Raw genomic sequence first — 21,985 nt, 5'->3', positions numbered from 1 at the left:
GGGAAGCCCCTTTCTTTAAAAAAGGAGGACATCTCCTTCATCCTGGAATGAAAAGCCTTATCCTGAGAGCAGATGCGGCGGAGACGAAGGAATTGCGAGAAGGGGATGGTATTTTTCCAAGAGACAGGGTGAGAAGAGGAATAATCCAGATAGCTGTAAGAGTCAGTAGGCTTATAGTAGATTTCAGTAGATAAGCTGTCTCTAGAGATAGAGACAGAAAGATCTAGAAAGGGGAGGGAGGTGTCAGAAATGGACCAGGTAAGCTTGAGGGCAGGGTGAAAGTTGGAGACAAAGTTAATAAAGTCAACGAGTTCTGCATGCGTGCAGGAAGCAGCGCCAATGCAGTCGTCGATGTAGCGAAGGAAAAGTGGGGACTCTCCCACCCCCACCGATGACCCCTTCTCCCGTCTTCAACCCTCCTCCTCTTCATGGACACCCCGCTCTGGTCTTCTGCCTGCTCTGGATCTCTTTACTGCTAACTGCCAACGGGACATCAACCGTCTCGACTTCTCCGCACCTTGTTTCCATTCCAACCTTACTCCTTCTGAACGCTCTGCTCTCCACTCCCTCCGCACTAATCCTAACCTTATTATAAAACCCGCCGATAAGGGGGTGCTGTTGTAGTCTGGCGCACTGACCTCTACCTTGCCGAGGCACAGCGACAACTCGCGGATACCTCCTATTTACCCCTCGATCATGACCCCACTAAGGAGCACCAGGCCATTGTCTCCCACACCATCACCGACTTTATCCGCTCAGGGGATCTCCCATCCACTGCTACCAACTTTATAGTTCCCACACCCTGCACTTCCCATTTCTAACTCTTACCCAAGATCCACACACCTGCCTGTCCTGGCAGACCCATTGTCTCAGCTTGCTCCTGCCCTACCGAACTTGTTTCTGCATACCTCGACACGGTTTTATCCCCCCTTGTTCAATCCCTTCCCACCTATGTTCGTGACACTTCTCATGTTCTGAAACTTTTCAATGATTTTAAGTTCCCTGGCCCCCACTGGTTTATTTTCACCATGGATGTCCAGTCCCTATATACTTCCATCCCCCATAAGGAAGGTCTCAAAGTTCTCCGCTTCTTTTTGGATTCCAGACCTAACCAGTTCCCCTCTACCACCACTCTGCTCTGTCTAGCAGAATTAGTCCTTACTCTTAATAATTTCTCCTTTGGCTCCTCCAACTTCCTCCAAACTAAAGGTGTAGCCATGGGCACCCCTATGGGTCCTAACTATGCCTGCCTTTTTGTTGGCTTTGTAGAACAATCTATGTACCGAACCTATTCTAGTATCTGTCCCCCACTTTTCCTTCGCTACATCAATGACTGCATTGGTGCTGCTTCCTGCACGCATGCTGAGCTCGTTGACTTCATTAACTTTGCCTCTAACTTTCACCCTGCTCTCAAGCTTACCTGGTCCATTTCTGACACCTCCCTCCCCTTTCTAGATCTTTCTGTCTCTGTCTCTGGAGACAGCTTATCTACTGATGTCTACTATAAGCCTACTGACTCTCACAGCTATCTGGACTATTCCTCTTCTCACCCTGCATCTTGCAAAAATGCTATTCCCTTCTTGCAATTCCTCCGTCTCCGCCGCATCTGCTCTCAGGATGAGGCTTTTCATTCCAGGACAAAGGAGATGTCCTCCTTTTTTAAAGGGGCTTCCCTTCCTCCACCATCAACTCTGCTCTCAAACACATCTCCCCCATTTCACGCACATCTGCTCTCACTCCATCCTCCCGCCACCCCACTAGGAATAGGGTTCCCCTTGCCCTCACCTACCACCCCACCAGCCTCCGGGTCCAACATATAATTCTCCGTAACTTCCGCCACCTCCAACGGGATTCCACCACTAAGCACACCTTTCCCTCCCCCCCCCCGCTCTCTGCTTTCCGCAGGGATCGCTCCCTACGCGACTCCCTTCTCCATTCGTTCCCCCCCCATCCCTCCCCACCGATCTCCCTCCTGGCACTTATCCGTGTAAGCGGAACAAGTGCTACACATGCCCTTACACTTCCTCCCTTACCACCATTCAGGGCCCCAGACAGTCCTTCCAGGTGAGGCAACACTTCACCTGTGAGTCGGCTGGGGTGATATACTGCGTCCAGTGCTCCCGATACAGCCTTCTATATATTGGCAAGACCCGATGCAGACTGGGAGATCGTTTCGCTGAACACCTACACTCTGTCCGCCAGAGAAAGCAGGATCTCCCAGTGGTCACACATTTTAATTCCACAACCCATTCCCATTCTGATATGTCTTTCCACGGCCTCCTCTACTGTAAAGATGAAGCCACACTCAGGTTGGAGGAACAACACCTTATATTCCGTCTGGGTAGCCTCCAACCTGATGGCATGAACATTGACTTCTCAAACTTCCGCTAATGTCCCACCTCCCCCTCGTACCCCATCCGTTACTTATTTATATACACACATTCATTTTCTCTCTCTCCTTTTTCTCCCTCTGTCCCTCTCACTATACCCCTTGTCCATCCTCTGGGCTTCCCCCCTCCCCCCTTCTTTCTCCCTGGGCCTCCTGTCCCATGATCCTCTCGTATCCCTTTTGCCAATCACCTGTCCAGCTCTTGGCTCCATCCCTCCCCCTCCTGTCTTCTCCTATCATTTCGGATCTCCCCCTCCCCCTCCCACCTTCAAATCTCTTACCAGCTCTTCTTTCAGTTAGTCCTGACAAAAGGTCTCGACCCGATACGTCGACTGTATCTCTGCCTAGAGATGCTGCTGCGTTCACCAGCAACTTTTATGTGTGTTGCTTGAAATTCCAGCATCTGCAGATTTCCTAGAGTTTGCGACATTATATTCTGCACTGTTTTTTTAACCCCTTTTGTACTATCTCAATGTAGTGATCTGTCTGGGTGGTACGCAAACGTAGCTTTTCACTGTATCTCAACGCTTGTGACAGTAATACAACAAACTAATTACCTGCCATGTTCTGCAGTTGGGTGAGACCATTCAGGATAATGTCTAGGAGCGGGAGGTACAAGGCTGCCACTTTCACCTTCGTCCTGATGTTCCAGAATCTTTGATCCCCATCGTGTGATGCCAGGAGATAATGAAGCAAGCTTACTGCTTCTCGTCTGATCAACCTAATGCAACAGCAACATTAACACACAGCATTAACGGAAGGAGTACTTTCAAGGGTCAACAGCCAGATTCCAGGCGTGATTGATTTTCCTATGAGGAGACATGAAACGGACTGGCCCTATACTCTCTGGAGTTTAGACAAGCGAGAAGCGATCTCACTGAAATCGGCACGTTCTTTCAGGGCTTGAAAACGCAGCTTCAGAGGTGTTTCCTCGAGATGGGGCATGAACAGCAAACAGTCTCATAATGAGGGGCTGTCCATTCAGGGCAGCGATGGTAGATGGCAGCGAACCGTTGGAATTCTGTACCAAGAGATCTGTACTCAATAACCAAATGCATTAAAGAAAGACATCAAGAGGTTTTCCGACATGGAGGAAATCGATGGATAGGAGGCTGCTGCAGGAAGATGGCATTAGCTGAAAGCAATTCAGTCATGATCTTCATTCAATGGCAGAGCTGGCACAAGAGGCAGCTTACTCCTGATTCTATTTCCTAGGTAACGTCTTTATCCTTGTACCAGGTCTGAGTATAATCATGGATAAGATTGACATGAGTGCACACAGTTCTTTAACAAAGTCAGTGTTAAAATAATTAAAGGTCAGTTTCATGTTGGTAAGATAGTGTATATATATATTTATTTATTTATTATCAGGTTATTGTGTGAATGATCGATTAATTTAAGTATATATATGAATATGATGTGTTTTGCTCAGTTGGTTTACAGAGATTTTGTGTATATGAATGCATGCGTGAGCGTTTGTGTGTGCATACAAGGGTATGGAGGTGAGAACATATGTGTATATGTGTGTATGCACACACTCGTGTGCTTGAGTGTGCGTATGTGAGAGAAGGAGAAGGGTGTGTCAGTTTGAGAGTAAATTTCTCAAAGCCCCATTGTCTCCCTAGAGAGAGAGAGAGACAAGGGTGTGTGTGCTTGAGAGTAAATTTCTCAAAGCCCCATTGTCGAGAGAGAGAGAGAGAGAGAGAGAGAGAGAGAGAGAGAGAGAGAGATAGAGATAGATATAGGGGAGTGTGAGTTTGAGAGTAAATTTCTCAAAGCTCCATTGTCTCCCTAGAGAGAGAGAGAAGGGTGTGTGTGCTTGAGAGTAAATTTCTCAAAGCCCTGTTGTCTCTAGGACTACCTTTGAGTTCACTCACCTCTCTGAATCACTTGTCAATACACTGATAATCTCTTCTAGGAGGAGCCCAATTAAGAAGTGCTGTTGACGGAATTTTCTGGAAAGTTTGAAGATCCCAACAGTTGACTCATGTGTGTTGACATTCTGGATAAAAAAAATGTTGTTCCTTTTTAAGTTGAAAGTACATTTTGCATGCTTAACAGATGAATGTGTTTGATTGGAAGCTGATTGTAAAAGAATGTTAAGTTGACCTGAACCCTGACTAGTCAACAAACAGAGAAAGCACAATAATTTACCTCACCCTTACCAGTCTGCATCCTAGGACTAAGCCAACTGACCCCAGGGCCACAGGACTAATCACCAGTAGGTCTCTGTGATCACAAATTTGACTGCATACACTGAAATTTAAATTTTAATGAAAAATAAACAAAATTGAATATAAAGAACTTCCTACAAATTACAGGTCGCATGATTCTTAGTTTGGGTACTTCAGGGGTCTGAACCCCTAGATAGAGAATTCCCGAATTGAGTGCCCTGGTTGAAGAACTCCTGGATGGAGTATCCCTGGATGCCATCCCCATAATTTTCAACCACACAAAAGGCATTCACATAGTCTCTCAGACCCGGTTCAGCTCTAAAGGGACTCTGCAGTTCAGCACGGGGGACTTGACTAACGTTGAATTCACTTGGCTCTCCTTTAGGGCCACGAATCTCCAGGCCAAAGGAACAATTTCCACACTTTCCATCCTCAACCTCAGTCCCTCGGTTCTGTGGGCGTACTGAATAGTTGGAGATTTTTTGGAAGGAATTGAAGGAAATTCCCACTTCCTGTTTTATCGTAATAGGTTTGGGATAGGGGCCAGACACTGGCCAGCGGTCTGAACTGCAGTAACACTGACTACTGATCTTAATGTGGATGCCCTGTTGGTATCGTGCACAGCAGCCCAGAACTCCCGACCTCAAGCAATCTTGCAGCCCCGGGGCAGACGGATAACAGGCGTGCTCCACCGCGCCCAACATACAGCATAATGAGGTGCAATAAAAACAGAGAAGCATGCTAGTCATGGCTGTAGTTCAAACATGCAGTTCTGGCTGTAGCTTGTACCAGGTTTGGGAGTTCAAATTGATGGGATTAGTGTGTGCATTTGCACTGTGGAGTTGGAGCTCCAGACGGTACCAGGGTTGGTGGGTATGCTTAAACTGGAACTTGGGTGTGCAAGTTGTAATCAGGTTGGGAGGAGACATTGTAATAAGACAGGAATCAGCAACCTTTCCGCCTCTGTGGGCCGGATCGCGTATTAATGAGCGGGCCAGATAAATGCCATAAAAAACTTGAAATATGGGAATTATCCATTTAAATACATCTAGTCATGTTTTGCCTCAAATTAATGAATAACGCATGCTAGAAAATCACTTGTGCTTAACCAAGGATGCCAATTAGTAATCAAAGAACTCAGTTTAGTTGCAATTTATTTCAGTCAAGGCATCTTTTGAATCTATTAAAAGAACACAAAGAATCTTTAAACATAAAACGTATGAACATGATGCATTGAATGTTGGTAGATTAAGTACAATAAAAAAGAAAATTTTCATGCAAACAGTCGCTAAATCAATGTGAAACTTGATGCTGTTTGTTGCTTGAAAGCTTCTCAATATTGTGTGTCAGACTTGTTGATGCCAAGAGCAAGATATTATCCAGATGGGCATCAGTCAATCTTGTTCTCAAATGGTTCTTGGTGTGCTTCATTTTTGAAAATAATTGCTCACACAGATAAGTGTGGCCAAACACTGATGCCGTCTTTTTTTGCATGGTCCACAAAGTTAGGGTCTCGTAATGTCACCTGATATTTGCCACCTTCTTCACAGCAACATTTTCTAGGCAAATGAGACAAACCTGTTTCCCAGCTTGCTTGAGGAAGGAGTAATCTAGTGCCCAAGTGTCCTGGAAGTTTCGGCACTCAGTGTCTACCTTCCTGCATTTTGCATTCATTGCCATTGGAATTTTTTTCTTAGATCTTATTTCGAAACACGACTTATTCAACAAGTATCGTAGGAAATATCTGGATATTTAGCGTGGATTTCTTGTTAAAACACAGTGACATTGTTTCTGTTTACAAATTTGAATGATCCCATCTGAAAACCTGCGCGTGCACAGAGAGTATCTCATACATATTAATAAGGTAGTCTGCCTTCCCGTCATTCGTATATACCAGTGTTTGGTTTGAAACAAAACGGAACCTGGGGCCAGCGTAACAAGACGCCATGCGTGTCCATCAGTGTGGTCGCAGGAAACACTCAGAATAAGGAAAAATCGTTCGCGGGCCGGATAAGCATAGTACTCCAATATTTGCTCACGGGACCGTCAAAATACCTTCGCGGGCCATAGGTTGCCTACCCCTGTAATAAGGTTATCAGGCATGTTGGAGTTTGGGACACTGATCTTATTGGGTTCTGGGTGTGAGGACGTCAGCCGGTTCAGATTGAACAGAGGTTCTGTGTGCATGATATTCTGGGATTGGAGAGTGTACAATGTACTGGGTGTGGTGATATAAATTGTACAGGAGTTGGCAGGAGCAGGCTGTAGGGAGTTTAAGCATTCAGGTTACTGGGGTTGGGTTGCTTGCTATACTGAGATTGGTGGGTGCAGTGTGTAATGGATTAAAGGTGCAGAGTATAGTAAGTATAAGTCTTTGGTGTACAAGACTTGAAAAGGATTGATGTATTAAACAGGGAATTTCCAACTTTTTCTAACTTACCTCCTTGCGATTGTTGCCATCTTGTATCCCAACACTTGCTGTAAGCGGGAGGTTTACGATGACAAAATGCTCGTGGCTGCAGACGATCCTCAGGAAGTCAATGCGTCTTTCATGAAGGTGCGGCCATTTGCCACCTTTATCTGAAAGCTAAGCACAGAGACATTGGTGAGGTCAGGACATGGCACCGACACATAGGGAATTCCACGACCAGGAGACAATGCGAGGACAAAAACTGCAACCCTAAAACCATCTTCTTATCAGGGCAATCTACCCCATCCACAAGCCGGCTGGTGGCGTAATGGCATCAGCGCCGGACTTCGGAGTGAAGGCTCCTGTGCTCGAGCCCCGCCAGCTCCCCTGGCCCTGGCACGCTTTCCATCCGTGCTGGGCTGAGCATTGAGCTAACAACTCAACCTCGTAAAAAAGGAATTGCCTGCTACAGAAACATCAACAGCAAAAAGTTGATGGCCTGTGCTCTCTCATGAGTTTAAAAGGCAATTTCCTTTTTTTTTCCTATCCCATCCACTGCTGGTGCAGGAGAAACTCCACTCCAACAACCAATCTCCATGGGTGTTGACAGTTTGACGTGCCTTGCGAATTACTCTTGAGGTAATTTTAAAGTTTTAAACAGAGATTGCCTTCCCGGCACAGATCTTCTCCTGTTTATCTCTAGGTAAAATCTGTTACACAATTCTGCTATGTTATAGGATCCTTCAGTTTTGGTGGGGACAGCTACAAGAACAATATCCCAGACCTAGAACAGCATCCCCCACACATGTGGACATGGAGAGGAACTTTCCTATCGTGGGGGCAGTCTAGGACCAGAGGACACAGCCTCAGAATATAAGGACATCCCTTTAGAACAGAGATGGTGACGAACTTCTTTAGCCAGAGGGTGGTGAATCTAGAGTCAAGCTGACTGGTATGGCAAAACTGACCTTCCACTGGGTTGAGTAAGCTCACTGCCTGCTGATGGTGAAGAGGTGCACAGAAGTTTGAATTTCATACTTCTTGACCACGTTCTAACGACAGTAGTAACTACTGTTCTGTGGAAATGGCAGACAAAGCAGCACAGCGGTAATATTTACTTTAATTAATTACAGCAATTCCTAACAGTAAGTAGGCAGGTTCATTTCTATTGTTTGTAGGAGTAAAACAGCTCATGTTAAATAAACAGCGTTATGCTTTTTTAAAACTTTTAGATCATGCTTTATTTCTATGGGATGTTTTGCTTTTATTTTCAGAACAAATCTCTCTGAAATTCATTGATGCAATTTGAGGATGTAGTTGGTTTGGTTCTCAGGGCAGACTGGTTTCGGGTTTGGGACTGGATGGACAGACAGCAGGGCCCAGGAATGGCTTTTTGTCTGCAGGTCAGAAACCCCTGGAGTGGCTCAGATGAAAGCTGAAGACCATAGAATTGAGAGCATGATGAGTAATCACATAGAAACATAGAAAATAGGTGCAGGAGTAGGCCATTCGGCCCTTCGAGCCTGCACCGCCATTTAGTATGATCATGGCTGATCATCCAACTCAGAACCCTGCACCAGCCTTCTCTCCATACCCCCTGATCCCTTTAGCCACAAGGGCCATATCTAACTCCCTCTTAAATATAGTCAATGAACTGGCCTCAACTGTTTCCTGTGGCAGAGAATTCCACAGATTCACCACTCTCTGTGTGAAGAAGTTTTTCTTCATCTCGGTCCTAAAAGGCTTCCCCTTTATCCTCAAACTGTGACCCCTCATTCTGGACTTCCCCAACATCGAGAATAATCTTCCTGCATCTAGTCTGTCCAATCCCTTTAGAATTTTATACGTTTCAATAAGATCCCCCCTCAATCTTCTAAATTCCAACGAGTATAAGCCTAGTCGATCCAGTCTTTCCTCATATGAAAGTCCTACCATTCCAGGAATCAATCTGGTGAACCTTCTTTGTACTCCCTCTATGGCAAGAATATCTTTCCTCAGATTAGGGGACCAAAACTGCACACAATACTCCAGGTGTGGTCTCAGCAAGGCCTTGTACAACTGCAGTAGTACCTCCCTGCTCCTGTACTCGAATCCTCTTGCTATGAATGCCAGCATACCGTTCACCTTTTTCACTGCCTGCTGTACCTGCATGCCCACTTTCAATGACTGGTGTATAATGACACCCAGGTCTCATTGTACCTCCCCTTTTCCTAATCGGCCACCATTCAGATAATAATCTGTTTTCCTGTTCTTGCCACCAAAGTGGATAACCTCACATTTATTCACATTAAATTGCATCTGCCATGAATTTTCCCACTCACCTAACCTATCCAAGTCACCCTGCATCCTCTTAGCATCCTACTCACAGCTAACACTGCCGCCTAGCTTCGTGTCATCCGCAAACTTGGAGATGCTGCATTTAATTCCCTCATCTAAGTCATTAATCTATATTGTAAACAACTGGGGTCCAAGCACTGAGCCTTGCGGTACCCCACTAGTCACTGCCTGCCATTCTGAAAAGGTCCCATTTATTCCCACTCTTTGCTTCCTGTCTGCCAACGAATTCTCTATCCACATCAATACCTTACCCCCAATACCGTGTGCTTTAAGTTTGCACACTAATCTCCTGTGTGGGACCTTGTCAAAAGCCTTTTGAAAATCCAAATATACCACATCCACTGGTTCTCCCCTTTCCACTCTACTAGTTACATCCTCAAAAAATTCTATGAGATTCGTCAGACATGATTTTCCTTTCACAAATCCATGCTGACTTTGTCCGATGATTTCACCGCCTTCCAAATGTGCTGTTATCACATCTTTGATAACTGACTCTAGCATTTTCCCCACCACCGACGTTAGGCTAACCAGTCTATAATCACAGATGGAGCCAGAGGTTTTTGCAGACATGGATGACTACTTCCAGTTTGTCCACAAAACAGCTCATTCTTCTCTTGTGTATCTTTTTTTTTCTTTTTAAGGTGTCTGGGGTCCTGTTGGAGTCCAAGATCTACTGCTGCAATTCAAACTATGGTTCTTCAAGGGCAGTGCGTTCTCGCTCTTGGACTCGTTGATGTCTCTAGGCGCAGCGTGGAAGACATGTGCCTTTGGAGTACGGCCCTGTGGACGACCCAACTCCTCACTGAAGCGTCGCGGGAGATTGAAACATCGAGACGGCAGATGCTGTTAGAAGATGGCGGTGTGATGCAGCGCGCACGGCCGCTCCGAAATGATACCGTATTTGTTAAATAGGTACCATGCACAATCCTGATTTGATGGAGACAGACGTGAGAAGCACGGAGGAACATCTAGAGGAACTTCTGAAATGCCTGCTTCGCTGCCACTGCTACTGTGCGATTGAGAATCACCAGAGGGGAAGGCCCCAAATCCTCGGCTTTGCCTATTGCCTGTTGCCGGGGCCGGGGTCGAAGCGCTCGGCAGAGATGGTGTTTGGTGCTCGGTGTCGGAGAGCTGGTCGGAGGCTCAAAGTTTTCGGACGGACTCAAGATTCGGCTGTGGTTGGGTGCTTCCAGGGTGCTGCATCGGCAAGTTTGCGGCGCTGGAAGCTCATGGCACGAAGAGAGTTTCTCTTCCTTCTACCATCTGCATGAGATGATGGGACTTTCGAGAGACTTTGAGACTTTTTTTTTACCGTGCCCATGGTCTGTTCTTCATCAAATTACAGTATTGCTTTGCACTGTTGTAAATATATGTTATAATTATGCAGTTTTTGTCAGTTTTTTTTAGTCTTGGTTTGTCTTGTGTTTCTGTGGTATCTTTCTGGAGGAACATTGTATCATTTCTTAATGCATGCATTGCTAAATGACAATAAAAGAGGACTGCACGTCCTCATAATCTAATCTAATCTAATCTCCCTTGATGGTAATTGAGAGACCTTGGGTTTGTGAACTCGGACAAGCCACGCGGCAGATTGTAACATCAAAACAGTGGGCTGTTGGTCTCCTCTCTCACTGTTGCCAGAGTGATATCTTTTTCTCCCTCACCAGTGAGAGAGAGAGAGAGCCTGGCTGAGATGTCAAAGTGTAGGGATGGACAGCAGTTTTTGATGGACTCCAGATTATGGTCTCTGGGGGCTTTGCTATGGTGGGGAGGGGCTGATCATTTAGCTGGAGCAATTGGGGGGAGTGTTGATGCATTTGCTGCTGCCTGTGCATGTGGGGGGGGGGTTGGGGTTCATTCTGACATTCATTCTATGTTTCTTCCCTGTATCGTGGGTGTCTGTGGAGAGTAAGAATTTCAGGTTGTATACTATATACATTCTCTGATGTTTTATTGAACCATTGAATTTGTCCTATTGATCTATTATGATTATGAGGACATGCAGTCCCCTTTTATTGTCATTTAGTAATGCATGCATTAAGAAATGATAAAATGTTTTTCCGGAATGATATCACGAAAACACATGACAAACTGACTTAAAAACTAACAAAAACCACATAACTATAACATATAGTTACAACAGTGCAAAGCAATACCGTAATTTGATAAGAACAGACCATGGCGCAGTAAAAATCTCAGAGCCTCTCGAAAGTCCCATCATTTCACGCAGATGGTAAACCTCCAGCACCACAAACTTGCCGATGCAGCATCCCGGAAGCATCCGACCACAGTCCGACTCCAAGTCCGTCCGAAAACTCCGAGCCTCTGATCAGCTCTCCAACACCAATGCACCGAGCACCGTCTCTGCCGAGTGTTCCGACCTCGGCCCCGGCAACAGGCAATAGGCTAAGCCGAGGATTTGGGGCCTTCGTCTCCAGAGATTCTTGATCGCACAGTAGCAGCGGCAGCGAAGCAGGTATTTCAGAAGTTTCTCCAGATGTTCCTCTGCGCTTCCCAGCTGTCCCTATCAAATCCGGATTGATGCACGACACCCCTAGTTACACATAATCGATATTCATTCAGAAAGGCCGCGCGCGCTGCGTCACGCCGCCATCTTCTCCTCCCTCTAGAGGTGTAATATCATGCTATCCACAATTTCAGCAACCTCACAATTCTGTTAAGGCTTTCGGAACAATCTGTACAATGGGAGAGTTTTCTCAGTAACTTTTGATCCATCCTATCAGAAATAATTGATTCAAAAATATGCTGGATACAGTCCAATCTATCCCAGGAAAAAATTTCCCCACTATTGAGCCATCTGCAAGGAGTGCTGACACAAGAAAGCATTATCCATCATCAAGAACCCCTACCATCCAGTCCATGCTCTTTTTTCGCTGCTGCCATTTGGAAGGAGGTCCGGGAGCCTTAAGTCCCACATCACCAGGTTCAGGAACAGTTCTTACCTTCAGGCTCCTGAACCAGCTTGGATAACTTCACTCATCTCAACACTGAACTGATTCCACAACCTATGAACTCATTTTTCAGGGACTCTATGTTCTCAGTATTATTTATTTACTTTTTTTTTGTATTTGCATAGCTTGTTTTCTTTTGCAAATTAGTTGTTTGTCAAGTCTTTATTCGTGTGAAGTTTCTCATTGATTTTATTGTATTTCTTTGTTCTACTGTGAATGCCTGCAAGAAAATGAATCTCAGGGTTGTAGATGGTGACATACACGTACTTCGAAAATAAATCCACCTTGAACTTTGAACTTATAACTTAAGTGGAACAAATGAAAGGCACGTTTCTGAACTAGAACACTTTATCCTGGTTGGAACTTGTTTGGATTTGTGAGTCAGCATTAGAAATGGGAGATAATTGAACCTAATCCACTATCAAATTCACGAAACTCTCATTACTTGCCTCCTGGTGTTGGCTGCTAATTTGACTGGGAGCCCACACATTTACAGGCAAGAGTGTACGGTATAGCTTACAGCCTTGTGAATGCTAGGTAACTGAAAGCAGAACAAGTGATGGTCAAATATCAGTAACGTGATCTCCACTGCACCAGATGCACCAGGGAGGTACAGTAGTAGAGAGGTGATATGGTAGTATAGCAGTTTGCTATATACAGTGACATGCAAAAGTTTGGGCACCCCGGTCAAAATTTCTGTTACTGTGAATAGCTAAGCGAGTAAAAGATGACCTGATTTCCAAAGGCATAAAGTTAAAGATAACACATTTCTTTAATATTTTAAGTGAGATTACTTTTTTATTTCCATCTTTTACAGTTTCAAAATAACAAAAAAGGAAAAGGGCCTGAAGCAAAAGTTTGGGCACCCTGCATGGTCAGTACTTAGTAACACCCCCTTTGGCAAGTATCACAGCTTGTAAACGCTTTCTGTAGCCAGCTAAGAGTCTTTCAATTCTTGTTTGGGAGATCTTTGCCCATTCTTCTTTACAAAAGGCTTCTAGTTCTGTGAGATTCTTGGGCCTCCTTGCATGCACTGCTCTTTTGAGGTCTATCCACAGATTTTTGATGATGTTTAGTTCGGGGGAGTGTGAGGGCCATGGCAAAACCTTCAGCTTGGCCTCTTGAGGTAGTCCATTGTAAATTTTGAGGTGTGTTTAGGATCATTATCTTGTTGTAGAAGCCATCTTCTATTTACCTTCAGCTTTTTTACAGACAGTGTGATGTGATGTTTGCTTCCAGAATTTCTTGGTATTTAATTGAATTCATTCTTCCATCTACCAGTGAAATGTTCCCCATGCCACTGGCTGCAGCACAAGCCCAAAGCATGATCGATCCACCCCCATGTTTAACAGTTGCAGAGGTGTTCTTTTCATGAAATTCTGCACCCTTTTTTCTCCAAACATACCTTTGCTCATTGCGGCCAAAAAGTTCTATTTTAACTTCATCAGTCCACAGGACTTGTTTCCAAAGTGCATCAGACTTGTTTAGATGTTCTTTGGCAAACTTCTGATGCTGAATTTTGTGGTGAAGATGCAGGAAAGGTTTTCTTCTGATGACTCTTCCATGAAGGTCATATTTGTGCAGGTGTCGCTGCACAGTAGAACAGTGCACCACCACTCCAGTGTCTGCTAAATCTTCCTGAAGGTCTTTTGCAGTCAAATGGGGGTTTTTATTTGCCTTTCTAGCAATCCTACGAGCAGTTCTCTGGGAAAGTTTTCTTGGTCTTCCAGACCTCAACTTGACCTCCACCGTTCCTGTTAACTGCCATTTCTTAATTACATTACGAACTGAGGAAAGGGCTACCTGAAAACGCTTTGCTATCTTCTTATAGCCTTCTCCTGCTTTGTGGGCATCAATTATTTTATTTTTCAGAGTGCTAGGCAGCTGCTTAGAGGAGCCCATGGCTGCTGATTGTTGGGACAAGGTTTGAGGAGTCAGGGTATTTATAAAGCTTTGAAATTTCAATCACTTGGCTTTTCCTAACGATGGCTGTGAACAAGCCAAAGCCCTAACAAGCTAATTAAGGTCTGAGACCTTGGTAAAAGTTATCTGAGAGCTCAAATCTCTTGGGGTGCCCAAACTTTTGCATACCACTGTAGCACTAGTAAACACTTTTAGGGACTCGATTCTGCCTGTGAGGAGTTTGTATGTTCTCCCGCCCCATGACCACATGGACTTTCTCCAGATGCTCTGATTTCTTCCCACATTCCAATGTCCTACGGTTAGGGTTAGGTATATTAAGTTGTGGACATGCTACGTCAATGCCGGAAGCGTGGTGACACTTGGGGGCTGCCCCCAGCACAATCCCCGGAGACAAGAGTCCTTGACAAGAATGGCTTGGACCCAGATGCTGGAGTATCCAAGGCTGGGATCGAGACACGGAATCTGAGCACAAAACAAACACTAGACAGAATCGCGAGGCAGCTTACGATTGAGCACCAAACCCTGGCTCAGTTGCTCTGTAAATGCTCAATCCCTGGCGCACAAAACATGATTTCCAATTAGCGGGACTGTGCCAGCTATCCGTACTCCAGGGAGTTAGAGCATCTAAACCTCGGAAGCTGGCGTGGATGGGTGTGTGTCATAACTTCCTCACTGATTTGATATGGCACAAAACATTGCATTCCATTATACGTTTTGCTGTTTCGATGTGCACGTGACAAATAAAATATCTTTTAAAATCTTTAACGTGACTGTGCAATATTTAGTGACTACAGAAAACTGCACCAGCTCACCAGAATCAGCGCAATTCATTCCTGAGATCGCGTTAACCCTATGGTACACCCATAGCAATATTTTAGAAGCTGGCTTAACAAGGCGCCCTGCGCAATTACCTCTTTGTGATGATGAGCAATCAGACGGAGAACGAAGCCTCGGTCCATGAGGGACAGCAGGTCATTCAGAAAAAAGCCAAGGCTCAGGTTTGTTACATCTGTAACATCAGGATCCTGGAGAAATGCAAAACCCCTCAGTTACCTTAAAACAAATGTAATGTTCCTGCTTACTGAAAGAGCTGTACTGCCCCACCAGTCGCCTCCCTTGTTCACCAGTCCATCTGTTCTGGACCTTTACACACCTGACTGTGACAGCTTCTATCTTACTGTGCATACTGTTTATTACAAACTACTACAGTTTGTACAATCCACATTCAAATGGAGACGTAACATAAAGATTTTTACTCCTCATGTATGTGAAGGATGCAGGAAATAAAGTCAATTCAATTTGGTAATCATTATGAATCAGAATCAGAATCAAGTTTAATGTCACTGACACGTTGTAAATTTGTTGTTTTGCGACAACAGTAGAGTGCAAAACATTAAAAGTATATTATCAATTACAATAAGTATATATTAAAATAAATTCAATAAGCAGTGCAATAATAGTGAGGTGGTATTCAACGGTTGGTTCATTGTCCCTTTTGGAAATCTGCAGGTAGTGGGGGAAAAAGATGTTCCCTCCCTTCTATCCTCCTTTACAGTAGGAATCCATACCTCAGGGAATTTTACTGCACAGTGTGGAGTTGTAAAATGTAATACTGTATAAGTATGAACAAGAGAAAATCTGCAGATGCTGGAAATCCGAACAACACACACAAAATGCTGAAGGAACTCAGCAGGCCAGGCAGCATCTATGGAAAAAAAATACAGTCGATGTTTCCCGCCGAAACCCTTCAGCAGGTCCAAAACGTCGACTGTACTTCTTTCCACAGATGCTGCCTGGCCTGCTGAGTTGTGTGCGCTTCACTGTATAAATCTATACTGAATGCGAGCTGGCCCTAATAGCCGACTAAACACAGGTACACTGGGTGAACAGGTTGTACTCTACACCATTCATCGCACATGAGCTTAAACCTCTATAAAATACACAACAGTAGACAGTCAAATTATTCAACTTGTTAATAATGAACAGTGGGCTGTTTGCTCTGCCACATGTAAACCTTTCCCCTTCCTGATAGAATGCCTCAATGACTTACAAAAAGCATTTGTTCCAGCATATAACCCTCCAAGGCTTTACATGAAGCCTTTTGTTCCAACAATGCTTTCTGCAATTCTCTTAATTCCTAGTGGAGTGCTGTGATGCTCTGGATTCCTGAGTTGGGTGTTTCATTGTTTTGTGTAACATATTTGGTTCACATCCTTGGGTCTCCAGTAGACTTATTCCTTGTTTTATGTGCAGTAACACACTTTGACCCGAGATGGGTACCTCAATGCTATGAGTCCTTTCTTCACAAGTCGGGATCCCATATTTCTTGGTAAGGGAAGTGCCATTGTCACGTGTCCATCTGTTTCAGTAAGTTCAGGCATAGTTAACACCCTGAAAAATTTGTTATTCATTGGAGTTACAAACTGAAATTAATTCCGTTTATAGTGTGGATAACTTCACTCACCTCAACACTCAGTTGACTCTGAACTCCCTGCCACATGAAATTCAAAGTGTCACCGGTTAATCTGTTCTGTACCCTACAGTATTTAATTTATGCACTTTACCTTGTCTAGTTATTTCTGTGTACATACATCTACTGATGCCTCTGGACACATCTTCAGTGATGTTCCTGGAATCATCGGGTGTTTCGGGTCTTTCGACATCATACATCCTCCTCCAGGTGACCCAGCCGGGGCTGATCAGACCCCAGCTTGTGTCCAGATGGCTAGCTACTTATGACTCCGTGGCTCCCCTCTTTTGAGCCACAGCCATCTTGAGGCCCTCTCTGCCGCATCGGTGGTACTGCGGATGGCTCTCCTCTTCCTCTCTCCCTCGATGCCCAAATTGCTGAAGGCTCTAGCTAAGGAACGGGCTGCGAATCCCCTACAACCAACCTCCACTGAGAGGCACCTCGCTCTCCATCCAGCCTGCTGACAGCTGCTGACCAGTCCTGCGTACTTGGAGAGCTTCCTTTCAAAGGCCTCCTCCAAGCGATCCTCCCATGGGACTGTCAGCTCCAGCAGCACCACTTGCTTAGTAGACTCAGACACTAGGACAATGTCTGGTCGCAGGGTGGTGGCTGCGATATGGTTGGGGAACTTCAGCTGCCGTTCGAGGTCCACCAACAGCTGCCAGTCCCTTACAGAGGTCAGAATGCCTGCAGATGTTCTTTTGGTGGGTATTGGCTGCTCCCCAGCTCTGACAAAGGCAATGGTCTGCTTGGAGGGTCGGGACCGCTTCGCCCACTCAACTCCTGTGCTGATGGCTTCAGCGATTGTCTTCAGGACCTGATCATGCCTCCATCGGTACCATCGCTCACCAAGTGTCCTTGCGCAGCCGCTGAGGGTTCCTCGCTTGGAGCACAGTGGGCACGCAGATGACTCTGCCTTGCCCCATGTGTGCAGGTTTGATGGGCTTAGTTAACATTGCTAACTGCTGATGGGACATCAATCATCTCAACTTCACCACTTCTTTCTCCAATTCTGACCTCACTCCTTCTGAACGCTCGGTTCTCCACTCCCTCCACACTAATCCTAACCTCACCATCAATCTCGCAGATAAAGGAGGTGCTGTAGTAGTCTGGCAGACTGACCTCTACCTTGCTGAGGCCCAGCGACAACTCTCAGACACCACCTCTTACTTATCCCTCGAACAGGACCCCACTAAGAACCACCAGGCCATTGTCTCCCTCACTATCACCGACCTTATTAACTCTGGGGATCTCCCATCCATTGCCACCGACTTCATAGTTCCCACACCCCGCACCTCCCGTTTCTACCTCCTACCCAAGATCCACAAACCCGCTCGTCCAGGTAGAACCATTGTTTCTACTCGTTCCTGCCCCGCTGAACTCATATCAGCATACCTGGACTCGGTTTTATCCTCCCTGGTTCCGTTCCCTCCTACCTACATCCGTGACACTTCACACCCTCTTGATCTTCTCAATGACTTCAAGTTCCCTAGCAAAATCATCTTATTTTCACTATGGAGTCCAGACCCTATATACTTCCATCCCCCACCAGTAAGGCCTCAAAGCTCTGTTTTTTTTCGGGACACCAGATCCAAACAGTTCCCCTCCACCACCACTCTCCTCTGTCTGGTAGAACTTGTCCTCACTGGTAATAATTTTTCCATCAGCTCCTCCCAATTCCTTCAAACAAAAGGTGTAGCCATGAGCACTCCCATGGATCCCAGTTGTGCCTGCCTGTTTGTTAACTACACGGAACAGTCTACGTTCCAAGCCTAGACGGGTATCGCTCCACAACTTCTCCTATGCTACATCAGCAACTGTATTGGTGCTGCTTCCAGCACCCATGAAGAGCTCGACAGCTTCAGCAACTTTGCCTCCAACTTCCACCCTGCCCTCAAATTTAATTGGTTCATTTCTGACACTTCCCTCCACTTCCTCGATCGCTCTGTCTCTGTCTCTGGAGATGTCTATTATAAACCCACTGATTCTCACGGATAACAGGACTATATCTCTTCTCACTGTGTTACTTGTAAAAACGCCATCCCCTGCTCTCATCTTCTCCATCTCCGCTGCATCTGGTCTCAGGATGAAGTGTTTCATTCCAGAACGAAGGAGGTGTCCTCCTTCTTCAAAGAAAGGGGCTTCCCTTCCTCTAACATCAACACTGCCCTCAACCACATCTCTTCCATTTTGTGCACATCTGCCCTCACCCCATCTTCCTGGCAGCCCACCAGGGATAGGGTTCCTCTTGTCCTCACCTACCATCTCACCAGCTCCCGTGTCCAGCATATAATTCTCCGTAACTTCCACTATCTCCAATAAGATCCCACCACAAAGCACATCTTTCCCTCCCCCGCCCCCCATTTTCTGCTTTCCACAGGGATCGCTCCCTATGTGACTCCCTTGTCCATTCATCCCTCCCCACTGATCTCCCTCCTGGCACTTATCCTTGCAAGCGTAACAAGTGCTACACCTAGCCCTACACCTCCTCCCTCACTACCATTTAGGGAACCAAACCGTCCTTCCAGGTGAGGTGACACCTGTGAGTCTGTTCGGGTCATTTACTGTGTTTGGTGCTCTCGGTGTGGTCTCCTGTATATTGGTGAGACCCGATGTAGATTGGGAGACCGCTTCACCGAGCACCTGTACTCCATCCACCAGAAAAGGCAGGATCTCCCAGAGGCCACCCATTTTAGTTCCACTTCCCATTCCCATTCCAACATGTCAGTCCATGGCCTCATCCACTGTTGTGATGAGGCCACACTTAGGTTGGAGGGACAACACCTTATATTCCCTTTGGGTAGCCTCCAACCTGATGGAGTGAACATCGATTTCTCAAACTTCTGGTCATGCCCCCTCCCCTCGCTTACCAATCCCCATTCCCTTTTCCCTCCCACCTTATCTCCTTACCTGCCTATCACCCGCCACTTCTGGTGATCCTCCTCCATTTTTCCTTCCATGGCTTTCTGTCTTCTATCAGTTTCCCCCTTCTCCAGCCCTGTATATCCTTCACCAATCAGCTTCCCAGCACTTTACCTCACCCCTCCCCTCCCTCCCAGTTTCACCCATCATCTTGCAGTTCTTCCTCTGCTCCCCCCACTTTCCTACTCTGACTTCTCATCATTTTTTCCAGACCTGCTGAAGGGTCTCGGCCCGAAACGTCGACAGATGCTGCCTGGCCTGCTGAGTTCTTCCAGCATTTTGTGTGTGTTGCTTGGACCTCCAGAATCTGCAGATTTTCTCTTGTTTCCTAAGTTATGGTGTGATATATGTGTGTTATGGATACTATTGCGCTTTTTGCCCTGGTCCAGAGAAACTTTGTCTTGTTTGATGCTATACTGTACATGTATATAGTTAAATAACAACAAACTTGACTCGACTGGAAAATTCAACACAACCTATGGAATCACTTTGAAGGACACTATAACTCATGTTCTCATTATTATGTATTAATTATTATATTCATATTTTTTGCAGTTTCTCTTCTTCTGCACATTTCAGTTGTTAGGTGTGTACATTTTCATGGATTCTATTGTATCTTGTTTATTTTATTGTGAATGCCTGCGCCAAAATGAATCTCAGGGTAGAATATGGTGACATATATGTAATTTGATAGTAACAGTTACTTTGAACTTTGGACTATATACACTGAATTATAGGACATTATATGTTAAAGTTGTTCCATTAGGCACCATAATGCAAGGGGTTAGAAAGGTCTAATGGATACAACATGTATTATTTGGAGGCAAATTTGCACGACCCTCTCTATCATAAAAACAGGATGAAAAGGAAAACCCCAAGGCATTCTTCAATTATGTGAAGAACAAAAGGATGACAGGAGTGAAGGTAGGACCGATCAGAGATAAAGGTGGGAAGATATGCCTGGAGGCTGTGGAAGTGAGCGAGGTCCTCAATGAATACTCCTCTTCGGTATTCACCAATGAGAGGGAACTTGATAGTGGTGAGGACAATATGAGTGAGGTTGGTGTTCTGGAGCACATTGATATTAAGGGAGAGGAGGTGTTGGAGTTGTTAAATTACATTAGGACTGATAAGTCCCACCTGACGGAATATTCCCCAGGCTGCTCCATGAGGCGAGGGAAGAGATTGCTGAGCCTCTGGCTAGGATCTTTATGTCCTCGTTGTCCACGGGAATGGTACCGGAGGATTGGAGGGAGGTGAATGTTGTCCCCTTGTTCAAAAAAGGTAGCAGGGATAGTCCGAGTAATTATAGACCAGTGAGCCTTAAATCTGTGGTGGGGAAGCTGTTGGAAAAGATTCTTAGAGATAGGATCTATGGGCATTTAGAGAATCATGGTCTGATCAGGGACAGTCAGCATGGCTTTGTGAAGGGCAGATCGTGTCTAACAAGCCTGATAGAGTTCTTTGAGGAGGTGACCAGGCATATAGATGAGGGTAGTGCAGTGGATGTGATCTATATGGATTTTAGTAAGGCATTTGACATTGTTCCACATGGTAGGCTTATTCAGAAAGTCAGAAGGCATGGGATCCAAGGAAGTTTGGCCAGGTGGATTCAAAATTGGCTTGCCTGCAGAAGGCAGAGGGTCGTGGTGGAGGGAGTACATTCAGATTAGAGGATTGTGACTAGTGGTGTCCCACAAGGATCTGTTCTGGGACCTCTACTTTTCGTGATTTTTATTAATGACCTGGATGTGGGGGTAGAAGGGTGGGTTGGCAAGTTTGCAGATGACATAAAGGTTGGTGGTGTTGTAGGTAGTGTAGAGGATTGTTGAAGATTGCAAAGAGACATTGGTAGGATGCAGAAGTGGGCTGAGACGTGGCAGATGGAGTTCAACCCGGAGAAGTGTGAGGTGGTACACTTTGGAAGGACAAACTCCAAGGCAGAGTACAAAGTAAATGGCAGGATACCTGGTAGTGTGGAAGAGCGGAGGGATCTGGAGGTACATGTCCACAGATCCCTGAAATTTGCCTCACAGGTAGATAGGGTAGTTAAGAAAGCTTATGGGGTGTTAGCTTTCATAAGTCGAGGGATAGAGTTTAAGAGTCACGATGTAATGATGCAGCTCTATAAAACTCTGGTTAGGCCACACCTGGAGTACTGTGTCCAGTTCTGGTCGCCTCACTATAGGAAGGATGTGGAAGCATTGAAAAGGGTACAGAGGAGATTTACCAGGATGCTGCCTGGTTTAGAGAGTATGCATTATGATCAGAGATTAAGGGAGCTAGGGCTTTATTCTTTGGAGAGAAGGAGGATGAGAGGAGACATGATGGAGGTGTACAAGATAATAAGAGGAATAGATAGAGTGGATAGTCAGCGCCTCTTCCCCA

General features: G+C 45.5%; 1 protein-coding gene across 1 annotated transcript in view; it reads right to left on the bottom strand.

Annotated features, from left to right (window-relative positions):
• The window catches only part of LOC134337483 (dedicator of cytokinesis protein 8-like), a 244,031-nt gene that overhangs the window by 56,332 nt on the left and 165,714 nt on the right, over positions 1 to 21,985 (bottom strand). The window contains exons 25-28 of the mRNA XM_063032540.1: positions 15,117 to 15,230; positions 7,004 to 7,150; positions 4,267 to 4,391; positions 2,947 to 3,110 (exon numbers count right to left, since the gene is read on the bottom strand). Of these exons, the coding sequence (XP_062888610.1) occupies positions 2,947 to 3,110; positions 4,267 to 4,391; positions 7,004 to 7,150; positions 15,117 to 15,230 (550 nt within the window). The remainder of the gene's footprint in view (positions 1 to 2,946; positions 3,111 to 4,266; positions 4,392 to 7,003; positions 7,151 to 15,116; positions 15,231 to 21,985) is intronic.

The sequence above is a fragment of the Mobula hypostoma genome, chromosome 24 (assembly GCF_963921235.1).
Source record: "Mobula hypostoma chromosome 24, sMobHyp1.1, whole genome shotgun sequence".
In the NCBI taxonomy this organism is placed as follows: Eukaryota; Metazoa; Chordata; class Chondrichthyes; order Myliobatiformes; family Myliobatidae; genus Mobula; species Mobula hypostoma.
Note: the sequence above shows the minus strand (reverse complement) of the source record. Positions and strands in the feature narration are given on the sequence as shown.